Source organism: Astatotilapia calliptera, chromosome 4 (genome assembly GCF_964374335.1).
Source record: "Astatotilapia calliptera chromosome 4, fAstCal68.1, whole genome shotgun sequence".
In the NCBI taxonomy this organism is placed as follows: domain Eukaryota; kingdom Metazoa; phylum Chordata; class Actinopteri; order Cichliformes; family Cichlidae; genus Astatotilapia; species Astatotilapia calliptera.
In genome coordinates, this window is record NC_137425.1 from 10,455,160 (window position 1) to 10,468,431 (window position 13,272).

The 13,272-nt window shown below is 43.3% G+C and overlaps 1 protein-coding gene across 3 annotated transcripts in view; it reads right to left on the reverse strand.

Moving 5' to 3' along the window:
• Window positions 1–13,272, reverse strand: part of pde4a (phosphodiesterase 4A, cAMP-specific) — a 46,913-nt gene that overhangs the window by 9,437 nt on the left and 24,204 nt on the right. The window contains exons 1-6 of one of the 3 annotated variants that reach the window (XM_026164570.2): window positions 7,808–8,121; window positions 4,353–4,538; window positions 3,896–3,932; window positions 3,648–3,718; window positions 2,811–2,860; window positions 1,985–2,097 (exon numbers count right to left, since the gene is read on the reverse strand). In XM_026164570.2, the coding sequence (XP_026020355.1) occupies window positions 1,985–2,097; window positions 2,811–2,860; window positions 3,648–3,718; window positions 3,896–3,932; window positions 4,353–4,538; window positions 7,808–8,004 (654 nt within the window). In that variant the 5' untranslated portion in view covers window positions 8,005–8,121. Of the gene's footprint in view, window positions 1–1,984; window positions 2,098–2,810; window positions 2,861–3,647; window positions 3,719–3,895; window positions 3,933–4,352; window positions 4,539–5,820; window positions 5,960–7,807; window positions 8,122–13,272 lie in introns of those variants that run through there. The other 2 variants (XM_026164571.2, XM_026164569.2) reach the window with 2 other exon arrangements.

A 13,272-nucleotide genomic window follows, 5' to 3' on the forward strand; every position in this document is an offset into this window, starting at 1 on the left:
TCCCATTTGCTGAGCAGGCTGACCCAAATATATAGTCAGTGCTGGGTAAAGGTGGATGGGAGCCGAAAGAGTAAAGATGGAGGCAGGGGAGGCGGGAGACAGGGAGCGATGGACCGTCTGAAGGGCAAAGACAGCAGCGAATGGTGGAAATGAGTGGCAATGTAAGAGAAATGTAAAGAAAAAAAAAACAATGTCACGAGAGCTGGGCTGCTTCACAAACACTAATGAAAAAAAAAAAGGTGAGGGCAATGGAGAGATGATGACGGGAGGAGAGAAAGATGACTGAGGTTTCAAATAGTGGATGCAAAGGGAGCCTGGATAGCAGGAGGACCAGGGAAGGGAGAACGGGCAAACAACTGATGACAGCAAGAGAACAGCAAGACTGGAGAGAAAGAGAGGGGGACAGAATGGGATGCAGGCAGGCCTGTAGCAGACAGTCAGGTTGAAGAATCAAACCAGAGCTGTGGTCTGGAAAAACAGTCTCCCTCTCTGCGTCGGCTGCCCCTCCCCCACAGTACGGATCCAGAGGCCCGGCCCAATCCTACCGGTGCATCAGCCCGTCTGTGCCGTCTCACACCGATCCCAGTAACACACAGTCAGAGCAGAGGCAGTCCGGCTGCCTCCTGATACCTCCGCAGCACAGTCCTCTGCTCCCAGTCAATCCGTGCAGCAGCTGGCCAAAATGCCAGAGGTCTAATCCCGCTGCTTTAGGCTGCCGCTTCTCCTCAAATGCTCTGCCTCTTGCGCCATTTCCCTGGATGCTGTAGACAGCTCTCGCAAGCTAATCAGGCAGTGTGGCTGCAGGCGCGTGCATGTGTGTGAGTGTCTGCGCTCGCCTCTATTCAGATGCCGACAGCGCATGTGCAACAAGACAGCATGTACGTCTGTCGGAAATATGTGTGTGAGTGAGGGTGTGAGTGTGAGTGAGAGACTGTGTGGGAATATTCATGTGTGCACCTCCATGTTGGCAGCGTGGAGGATGTCTTATTTGCACCTTCTAAGACGCCGCGACATATTCACAGAGACTACGTTTTCACCAAGAGTCTTCCTCTCTCTCTCTGTGCATTGTATGTGCACTGACACATAAACTATGTCCCTTCATTCATCACTGTGTCCTTTTTTCCCTCGCTCTTTTCATCACAAGCCTGATTACAAGCACAAAGAACGCTGCTAATTATTAACACAGAGGTGAAGCATGGGAAGAATTTCTGGAATAAAATCAACAAGGCACAGGATGCTGTCTCTTTAAGACAGAGCACTATTAAAGGAGCTTTGCCTGTGCTTCATTGGTTGTTGCCTAAGCCACATGGCTTGTGGTCAGAGTGGGAAGCCAATGACAAAAAAGGGAAGGGCAGACCCTGCTGCTGTTCGGTAGCAACCAAGGTTACAGCAGAGACATCAGCATCAGGACCTATCCACCCCCCCCCCCCCCACCCCCTTCCCTTGTCCTTCCCACCCACAAACCGTCACATCCCACCCTTCTCTACCGCTCTCTCTCTCTTCCTGTGCCCACACAAACAAAAGTGCATGCATCTGTAAGAATCCTGCCCATGTGCACACATATGAATTATAAACATACTAATGCAAAAATGCACCAAAATTCAATACTGCTTACAACCACACCAACCACTAGAGTTGTTTCCCCCCCCAGCTTTTCAGCATACCAACCAAAAAGGAAAGCACTAGCTGAACACAGGACTCCACATCAGTTATTTATGAATACCACAGGACTGCAAATAAACCCAGAATTACTGCAAATGATCACTTTTTTAAGTGGCACATGAATACTCCAGCTGATGAGTCATGTGCTGAGCAATACTGTGTGAATATGTGTGAAGGTCACATGTGACAAGCACTGGAGGAGGCTGGAAAAGCCTTGTGGATCAGTTTATATGTTGCTCATTATCTCAGCAGGGCGCTTACGCCGAGATAGGCGAACAGTGAAGGTGAAGCTGAACATATTTGTGTGCGAACAGGTGCCCACCTTATTGGACGCCATCTCGCTGACTGAGCGGTGGGTCTGAATGGTTTCCAGCTGGTCCAGACACCAGTCCAGCTCCTCCAGAGTTTCCCGAGCCATCTGCTGGTATGTCTCTTCTGGCAGGGGCACACACCACACATAGTCAAAGTATAAATGGGCAGGAAGTGTGAAAAGAGCATGTGTGCATGGAGATCTGGGTCACATTCTAGTGATCGCACTTTCTGTCTTCCACCTTGGCTCAAAGATGACATGCACTGCACAGTACTGAATCATAATTAACCTAAAAAGCTGAGATTAGTGAAAAATAGTCTAGTGAAGCAACATCACTGTGCTGATAATGTCATGTATCATTCTGACATTTTAAATCAGGATTAAGCTTTTTAATACAAAAAGAGAAAATACCAGTTTTATTAATAAAATAAAAACTGCAAAAATAGTATTTGTTGAACACTTATTTTTCATATCTATTTCACAACCCACGGCAATAGCGGTCTTGCAACCTCCTGGCTCCACATTTTTTCAAAGAATCCTATAAAAACTAAAAGTTTCACTTTAAATGAAGCTATTCTTACATGCACTTTGTACATCTGCATGCAAGAAGTGATTAAATTCAACATTTTATTAACCCATATAGCCATAATAGCTTAAGCCTTATAATTAAGATCCACCCAATTTCCTAAAGTCTGCGCAGTGCAGTTGATTAAACATTTCCTCAGTAATAGCCACATAATATTATGTGATGTTCTGCGGTCATTAGGGGAGAGTGGGAGCCTTGGCGTGTCCTTAAAGGAAACTCGCTGGACAGAGTTTTAATTAGCTAACAACATACCAGAGAGTGTAGCTTGGGGAACAGTGGGTTGGCTTGTTACTGGTGACCTCCTGTGGACAAAGACAGCATTACATCAGTCTGAGAACTGCCCTCTGCTGCCCCCTGCTGGGGTTCAACACTCATGCAACATGGCAATATATGGTTTTTAAAAAAGGGCTCAGACAGGAGATATAAGAATTTGTATTGATGTTTTTTCGTCTATATGCCCACAAACACTAGACAAGCGGAGGAGTGAATATTAACATTTCATCTGGTACTCAATAACACGGCAAGGTGCTTGTTTTAATAGTGCACACAAAGTCTCTTGTTTCACTTCAAAAATGAAAGAGTCTAAAAATGACTAAAGACAAAGCCTGAGTTCGGCTTTCTTCTCAAAAGGCTTTTGTGGTTTTTGTAATCGTACGGCAAGGGTACACCGCCGTGTAATTATAGATGCTGATAATTCAGTGGCGCATTGCTTTATATATCATATTGACGTGGAACTCAAAGCCTGCCAGCTCGAGCTCCTTCTGTCTACTGCATTACAAGGGAGAATAATTTTAGTGTTATTGACCGTCTCCATCGTCTGGGCACAGAGTCAGGGACATACACCTGAGGCACTGAGCTCTCTGCACTCAGTCTTCAGCTAAAGCTTGCTGGAAATATGCCAAATAATGCACATCACATATTCCTTGAGCATTGTCTGGTCATCATAAACTGGTTAATCATGATGACTAAAGTGTTTCCCCATGGGATCAAGGAAACCGAGACATTTGTGTACACACACTGCAAACGAAGCAGGCAGTCGTGACAAGTTAAGTGGGGGGGGGAAGGGGTGTTTGACAGCATGATACTGACTTGTTAGTGGGTGTTGTGACATTGGCGAGGATGGTGAAGTTGCTTCTTACAGTTCGTAGGCTGGCCAACACCTGGGGGATGGATGGACAGCGTGGGAGGGAAAGGAGGAGGAGGGAGGAGGAAAGAGGAAGGGAGGAAGCAGGGAGGTGTGGGAGGGGGGAGGACAAGTTCACTGCACTAATTAGCTGCCTTTTTTAGCCATTTACAGCAATTAAACATGTCAGATGAGGTGCACAGGGAATACGTACCTGAGCGAAAGGGGTGACGATCATGTCTTCTGTATGCCTGCAGGACCAAAGGTGAAAACAAAAAGCAGAGAATGAGAAGAATATGAGTGGTTGTGGCTGCTGCGGTGCTCTGTGTTTGTGTTTATATGAGAGGCTGTATCTGTGAGCTGGATGTTTACAAAGACCTGTGTGGATCTAAACAGGAAAAAAAATCCCTGAAACACATGAAAGGTTTGAGGTTTTTTAAGCTTACTGAAAAACAGACCAGGAAACAGAGCACAACAGTCAATATTATGAGGATTCATCATGATTTCATTAGCATAATGGATGCATAATTACAATCCCATTCCCAATGCTGTGTTGATTGGGATAATGTGTAGTTACTGTGATGTGCGTGAGTGGACACTGTGGGTTTAAAAAAAACATGTTTCCATCCTGTCCTCAACATGATGGATCCAAACGATGGCTCCGTGCTTACCCCTCACTGTTGATGGAGGAGTTGCGTGACATGGTTTTGGGGGACGTGTCGTAGTCTGAGTCTGAGCGGTACAGGAAGGATTCCCTGCGCTGGCTCTGGGGAAAAGAGGGGTGGAGCACCAACCCAGGACTCGCCTGCGAATCCATGGGACTGCGGCCTGGCGAGGGACCATTTTCTGAATCAAAGCTGCAGAGTGAGAGAGAAAAGAGAGAGTACAAGGGTTTTAGATGAGTTCCATTTTTGCAGGTTTCTGTTGCCGCCTTTCTTATTTCACAGTGTGGATAAACATTATCGAGATAACCCTGAATGCCCAGACACGAGTGATGATGCAGCTCAGCCTCTTGCAGTGTTTCTCTCCTTTTTTTTGGAGTGAAAGTTGAAGAAAGCGATGTGACACTTTGCGGCATGAATGCATGCAGCTGTAACTCTGTGGTTCAGCTGGATTGGCAGGCTGCCACAGGGTTTCTCCAAGAATTACACTTTACTGACATGTCACTTCTCAGAGAGCATTGTGTTTAAGTGAGGAAAACGAGCCACATCAACCGCACATTCTCTCTGGGCCAAAGCTTTCTCTCTATCTGGAGGCATGACTGATTGAGAATGTTGATTTTGCTACAGATCTGACGTTAAAACAAACTACTGGTCGATTAAGGACACTCAAACTGAAGTCCCCCTGTGGCCTTTAGACATGTAGCAATGCTGGGAAGAAGTTTTTCTGTGACTTTTTCTGCCCCCCTTTTCTTGATTGTTGTGCAACACACATAAGGATGCACATGAGAAAATGCGGGTGAGGCAATACTCTATCCTAACAATGGAATGACCTATATCCACTGATCTGATAATATGTTGCAATAAGTAGACATGTTCCAACAAAGGCAGGAAAGAAGAAGAAGAAGAAGAGTGAAAGCCAGGAAAAAAATCCTAAATACTTTTTAAATGGGTTTGGAAAAAAAAAAATAGACACATGTGCCGCAACTTCACCTATGGTTTTGTGAAGCCCAATTTTGATGCCTCTGTGTTAGCGTTTTGCCGCTATGTTGGAATTTTTACAACCTGAAGTGTATTCTTGTATCTTTGCTCGTTTGTGTTGTTGTGTTTGCACATCTCTGTTGCTTGTGGGGCTCGCACACAAGAATTTCACTCGCATGTGCTGTGCCAGTGTGCCTGCACATGTGATGTGACAATAAAAAAGTGATTTGATTTGAAGTGCCCATACTCTATGTGGACAAAAGGGGTGGATTGCTAACTTTTTAGCTAATGCTAACAAGCTCCACTCTGACACTGCACCGGTGCACAGCTCAGACACTGCTGCTAATTAGAGCTAACACATAAAATATTGGATTTTGCTGACTAAAAGCACGAGCACAGATATCTTGGATGGTCTGTTGCTCAGTCAACCGCAGAGCAAGCCATAATGTATGACAGATAATTCCATTAAAAACGCTCCAAAAGGTACCAAAACACAAACCTGTTGAAGAGGGCTGGTTCGAATTAGCAGAGGAAAAGTGTGCTGCCAGATACCTCCTGCTGTGTTTCCATCAGCTTGTCAAGTTTAGTGATTAATATATATGAAAAAATCCTCCCCAGCATTCAAATAAAACGCATCAGGTGTGATGTACATAGCACCAATAATAATTGTCCTCAAGCTTTTAAGACACAGCATATCAATACAAATATAGACTCAAACAGTACACCAAATAGCAAAAACAATGGCAACTGCAAACTTGTAAGAGCAAGAGCTAAGAATTACAGGAGACCCATTTCATCAAAAAAAAAAAAAAAAAGTTATTTTGTTTAAGCCATAGTTTTATCTTGTGCATTAAAATTTTCAAAGCACTCAATGTCTTTATTTCCAGAATATTCCAAATTTGAGGACCTTTAACTGTGAAAGACGACTGACCAAATGTTGTTTTACATTTCTATGCTGCTGAATTTTAAATCATACATTAACTAAATCGGGGGCGAGACCAATTACGCTTTCAAAAGTCAACCTTTAAAAGGAAAATATTATTAATAAAATTCTCTCTCAAGCTCAGCATTGCTTTCCTGAATTTTACAATGATGCTATTGCATTAGGCCTCTATGGTTGAGATCTTTAAAGCCTGTTTGTGTATTGACATTATAAGTTTTATTTATAGGTTGGTACTTGCTACAGAGAGCAAACCCATTTCATGCCAGGCAGTAAAGATGTTTGACATTTCAATACGGGACTCTGTGGGGATTTTCTCGCTCTAGGAGGCAGCTTTGAGGTGCCCATTGGATAAACTACAGCTTTCGCCATCTTTTGCCAAAGTACCAAATAAATTGATGATAACTTTGTTATTGCCTTTTACAGCTCTGCAAATCAACAATTAATTCCCTTCTCCTCAAAATTCAGAGCGTAACCCAGATGAGCTTAACCCAAGGGGGCACAACAACATACTGCTCAGATTACACTCCCCTCTTTTTCCCCCAAACCACCTTCAGTCACAAACCTTTAGTCTCCAGCAAACGTCAGCAAAATTCCTCTGGCATTTTTTTTTTCTTTTTGAGATGAAAGCAAGATTAGATCTTGCAACACAGAACCAAAGTCAGTATTGATTCAACAGGGTTTCAGAGTTTGGCATTATGTAACAAGAAAAAGATGGACAGGCAGCAGTGCAGACAGACACCAATTTATCTGACAGCATGTGCGAAAGGTATACTGCTGGATTTATTATGTTTGTTACACACCTAAACAGCCACAGGATTCCTCATATATATTTACCTGCGTTTAAATGTTGGGATGACAAGGACAGATATGTAGGCGCATTGCACTGCAGCAACAGCAGCAGACGCAGCATCTATTTTTGATATAGGATCACTTTTATCTCCTCAGCACCTCTCCACGTCTCCTAAACTTCCCAAACTTTTGTTGTCAACACAGTTGTGAACGCCCTTCAGTTCAATTTCTAAAATTAAGCATGAAGTGTGATATTTTTGGAATTTACTTATAAATTGGCCAATTAGGAGGCACTCCTTGCCCCAGAAGGCTTTGAGGATATGGCAGCAGATCAAATTATCATTAAACATGTTTCCTCAGTAATGAAGAAGACATAAGAAATGTCTGCCATGGGGACTCTCTGCAAGCTGCATGTGCTAATCCCTGTTTTTTTTTTTCCTGCAGACTTTCAGAGTAATTATGAGACTTCAGCATTCTGAATTCAGCACTTCTCCAAATCTAATCCATCTGACTAATGGTTTAACAGTGTGTGCATGGAATAATTTGCTCTGAAATCCACTTTAGTGAGCTGCATTACAGTCATATTGGACAAACGTTGAAATGGTCACGCCGCACCTGAACTAAGGCATAACTGTTACACATAACTTCTGCATATTTTTCTCTTTTTCTTTCTTTCTTTTTATTTTTAATGAACAAAGATTGCTTAGTCACGACCAGGACATTAAAAGATCAGTGTCTTGGTGCACAACTGTACCTGTAAACACAGTGAGATGAGCGTCTGCGCTCCTGAATACTGCGGTTTAGTTTCAAGCGCCGAAACAGAGCAGAGCCTCCTCCGTGTCCCCGAGACTGATCCCCTGGCGACACGGGTGAGGTGAGCGGGGGCACCAGAGGTGGACCCTCACTACTCTCCCACAATGTCAGCTGTCGTGTCAGCTTCTTCTGACTCATTGCTGGCCCTGCTGGAGCTGACAGGCGAAGGAAAACTCCCCCAGCCTCCACTTACAACTGGCTGTCTTGCTCTCTGTGGCCGTCTCCCTCCCACGCAGTCCCCCTCATCCACTTTTCAGTGAGTACTCAGGCAGAAAAAAACAAAGCACCTGACGTATGTGCTGCAAACTGTCCTCAATCCAGAGCGAGGTCTAATAACAAGGCCTGATCCTCCCTTTAGTCCTGCTCTTGCACACGTCTCACACTGGAGGAGTCAAATTTCATCAACATGCGTATCCTGTGATGTGATCCTCATGCCCTGGATACCTTAAATCCAGTTCCCCCTTCTTGCATCCTCAGTTTGGATTAATTTGGGTCTTTTTAATCCTTGCTTGAGCGGGTTTGTGTGTTCCTCACCCCTGACAGCCTCACAGAGAGCTCTTCTGATGTTTCACCACATCAACTCTGATTCCCATACAGGCTGACCCAAACCGGACCTCCGTCCCCTCCTGGTCTCCACGTTGCTGTTGCTCTCACGTTCACAACTCTTAAGACATCCCTGCCGCTAATGCACCAACTGCTAATTTCCTAATTAGCCAGCCTTTTGCCCTCTCGTCTAAGTTTTTTTCCCCCCTCCCACCTCCCTGATGAAAGCATGTGCTCTCACTATCCTTATCTCTCTGCTCACACTTCCTCTGCAGCAACAGGAAGGCTGATCAGTACGAGTAACAGACCACAGGCGAGAGAATAGAGAAACACGCAGAGCCTGTGTAATGAGGATTTGAAGAGGAGATACAAACAGCCCAAAAAAGAGAGGAGGAGAAAAGAGAGAGAGGGGGGGGGGGGAGAAAAAATCAGGGGAAAATGGGTTGACTCATACCCCTGTGTAAATGTTTACACGATCTACTAAAAGAGCGTGCAAGGTTTGCGCCCAAAACATTTTGTATTTTGACATCAACAACCTTCACCAGCAGCACTTTCTGTGGCCTTTAGATGGGAACAGACATGGTTCTAGCATAATATTCTCTATGAGCAACAATTAGACCATGAAATAGCTTTCAGACAAGGTGCATAGGTCAACCACATCTAATTCAGTGATGGCATTGTAGATAGTAATAGTAGACAGCCCCAAGCTGAATTTTTGTGTGTGAAGAGTGCTGCTCTTTTTTTGTGGTTGTTGGGGGTTTTTTTTAACACGCCACTAAAAATGATGAAACAAGTCTCTGTAGTGTTTATTAAAACTAAGTTGGAGCCACTGAAGCACTGCAGGTGTCAGGTTAGCTGTCAGCACTGTTCCTGAGGTGTTATTTGTTACTTTCATACCAGGAGGCATTGATTAATAGCATTGTGACTAACTGATTAACCCTGAAATTACCAAAATGGCATTTGGCAACAACACTGCTGGAAATTTAGCAATTTCCTTTGAATAGAGAAAGAGTGTGTGCAATTTATTTAGATACTGTACCAAAATGTCTTGGTAATAACCACAGTGTTTATTGTTTTACACTGACCAGCGCTGTGTAATACTCCATGATGGCATAGTTACTGAAGTTACAAAAATCAAACTGTGTAAATAACTTGTAGCCGTGTGAAAAAAGTGCACCCCAGGAATAACATGAAGTAATCATTTTCTGTATGACTTTATGAGTCACTCACGTCGTTGTGGAAGAATTTTTTTGCAACTCATCTTTCGCAATGTTGGGCCATATCATTGAGGTTTGTGCGCATTAGTTGGTGCAGAGCTCTCTTAAGGTCTCTCCACAGCTTTCTTAGCATGGTTAATGTCTGGACGTTGACATGACTATTTCATCACCTTAACTTTTTTATTTTTTTCATTTTTGTTGCCGATTTGCTGCCGTGCACGAGCTCACTGTCCCGCTGCACGATCTAGTTTCCATTAAACATTAGCTGGACAGATGGCCTCACATGGAATTCCAGAATGCTTTGGTGCACAAAGGAGTTTATGGTCGATTTGATGCAAGGTGCCGAGGTCGTGTGGCTGCAAAACAAACTCAGATCATCACCCCTCCACCACTGTGCTGACAGTTGGTACGTGGTGGTTATGCTGACGTACTGTGTTTGGCTTTCTCCAAACATGGTGCTGTGCATCACTTTGGTCTACTCTGTCCAAATGACGTTGCTCCAGAAGGGTTTGGGTTTGTCGAGATGCAGCTTTGCAAATTTAAGTTGCGTTCTTCTGTTCTTTTTTTACAGAAAACAGGATTTCTCCTGGATCCTCCCAATGAGTCATACTTGTTTCTGTCTTTTTCAAAGTGAACTGTCATTAACTTTAACGTTTAGGATGCTGCTGAAATTTGACTGTAGAGTCGTAGTTGTAGGTCTCGGGTGTTTTTGCATCTTCTCTGTGTCGTCTAACCTTGGAGGGAATTTTGTGTGAACTCCACTCCTGGAAGATTAACAACTGCCATGAATGTTTCCCACCAGTGACTTTATATTTTTTTTGGAATTAGTTTATTATATCAACTATCATAAAACAAGAAAAATATTTTAAAAGTCTGTCAAAAACTTAAGGTAACTTTCAGGAAGTTACCAAATTAACTTTTTTATACCCAAATTTGAGGCGGCACACTGTATTCACTGAGAAATTAATGAAGCATAACATTTAACCACTAAAATTAAGTTAAAAATGACAATTAATTTCTGTTCAGGAATGCAATTAATTAACTGTAATTTAGCATCTTAATTAAAAAAAATAGATTTTTTCTGCTTTTTTGCAAATTTGAAATGTCATGGATGACAACAATAATTATATTTAAGCATTAAAAATGACAATTTTAACTGGAAAAAGCTTGAACATCCTGGTGAATTAACCATTGTAGAAACAATTACTGATAAGGTAATTTAAGGCAGCTGTGATAAAACATTGCATTTTGTGGCGGTATATATATATATATATTTGGGAACAGTTCACATATTCGTGCGACAGAAACACCTGTTAATTTTTTATGTCTGTGCTGCAGGTTGTTCTGCTTCTGCAGTATAAAGAATCATTAATACAGTTGATGTTTTAGAGGCTCTCATACTGCTGATTGTTTACTAAATACAATTCTTAATTTCTGCTTGTCTAAGTAGAAAATGTAATCCAAACACTTCCTGTTTTTGGTTGTAGGACTAACCTTTTGTCCCTGTTTGGGATACAAATATTTCAAATTGTAGAAGTCTGTGTGCATGCTGATACAAACCTACATTTGTGTGTGTTTGTGGGTGTGTGTGTTTGATTTTGTGTGTGTCAGCAGTGAGAAGACAAAAAGAAGAAAGCTATTCAAACTCTGTGTCACAATTTGAATATACACTGCGCACATACCGAATGAGAGCATAAATGAGATGACTTGTGAATGGTATCTGTTTTTCCTTCAGCCTTTTTCTGCAACAGCAGCTTCGGGAAAAAAACAAAAAGAGCCCAAGCAAAACCTGCTGCATGAATTCAGTGTTCCACCTTTCAGCAGGCGGCTTAAAGCCTGAGCACGGCGAAAAACACGCCGAAGATAAGATGCCTCGTCGAGCCGTTTCCTTCTCGCCTCTTGCCTTCTGCGTTCATTGGTTTACTTTTTCCTCTGAATCTATCTTTTCCCTCACTTCTCTTCCTGGTGGAGAGAGCAACTACCGTTTGTTTGTGATGCACTCGGCATGGATGATGGAGCTCATCTTGGAAAGTCACTTATGAAAAGGCCTTGCATACATCCTGTTTGAACAGTGCCTTTCACAGCCAGACTTTGGGAAAATGTCAAGAATTCAAATTCACTTGACAGTTACTGTTGTAATCTCTGGAGAGCTGATGAAGAGACAATTATTCTATCTCCTTTTAAATACCAAGTCCCAGCTCGATAATAGCTGGTGAAACCTCTCAAAGTGACTCATGCACACCCGTGGTTGTTACACACACGCGCGTGAGCACATACTGGCAAAAACACACCCCGATGATATGCTTAAGCGCACACACAGAAGAGCGTTAATGCTGAAACTCTTTTGTTTTCAATCAACACTATAAAAAGGCGAACTAGTTGCACGCACATACACACACGGACACGCACACATATGGGTGATTATAAGCCGGGCTGTGGGCAGCTCTCTTGGTTTCATTATGTGAAAGCTGAGTCCCTGGAGTGTATTGCTGCAGACAATGACATGATGATCAGAGGTTTCAGGGGGAAGGGGGGATTCGTGCCAACAGAGTCCCTTCTAATGCCGATAGCAAACCATCTCTGTCGTGATTAAAGCTGCTGTCTCTCATATAGCTACCTGAATGCTTCCCTCTGTGAATGACTGGGGCTCTGTGACGCACGCCTATGGTTATAGATATGTGTTAACAATGCGGTTTGATTTGCATGACTGAGAGATGTAGTCAGTCAGTGACTTGGAAAATAAAGCTAATTTCCTGCATGCTCACTAACCCTATAACATCAAGCTGCATTGTATTTACACTGAGAAGTCTTATGCACAGGTATTAATGCATCTCTATTTGCTTATTAAATTACAGCTGTGCCTTTTCTTACAAAGAGTCCATGTGTGCAGAGAGAACCACGAAAATTGGACTGTGCTGCAGCAGCACTTCATTTAGTCTCTTCACTGCATACATTTCTGCAACAAAAGGGGAAGCCTGGTTTCATGTCATTACTACAGCAGGCTTCAAAGGGCTATGGAGCCCTAAGTCAATACAGCGATTAGTTTAATTAAACCTATAAGTCCATATGAGAGCGTAGAGGAGATTTACATACACTCCCTCCATTGAACGTCGCTTGCTATCGATTATTCATTAACAGTCATCACGAGGAAGCCCCTGGCAGGGGCAGCCTGCTGCCATATCAGCGTTTTCCCAACAGCCTGGTTGGTGTCAGCTCTGCTTTCTCCCCATCACACTGTGCACTGCGGTTAATCAGACCTCTCTGAAGGGATGAAGCAACACTCATCCATTTAAACGACTGTAAAAAAGAAACGATATACTCCAAACCCCGCCCCAACAATCCTTTTTCTTAATTTTCTTCAGCTCAGCGAGTTAATGATTAACCTGTGTGAGTCCGTCAGCCTTTCTCTCTTCAGTCTGTACTCTCAGCCTTAGTGGAGAATGACAGTTATTTCCTGCCCCCGCTTCCTCCTCTCCCAAGCAAGCACAGATGCTTATTTCCACGTGCAATTTCAGCCTCCCCTCCACAACATTCCCCCCTCCACGCACGCACCCACCCACCCATGAGCTGTGCCTCACCCAGGCATTTAGCACCTGGCTGATTGCTACCACTGTGGGGGCGGCAGTCAGGCCAGTTGAAGGGAAGA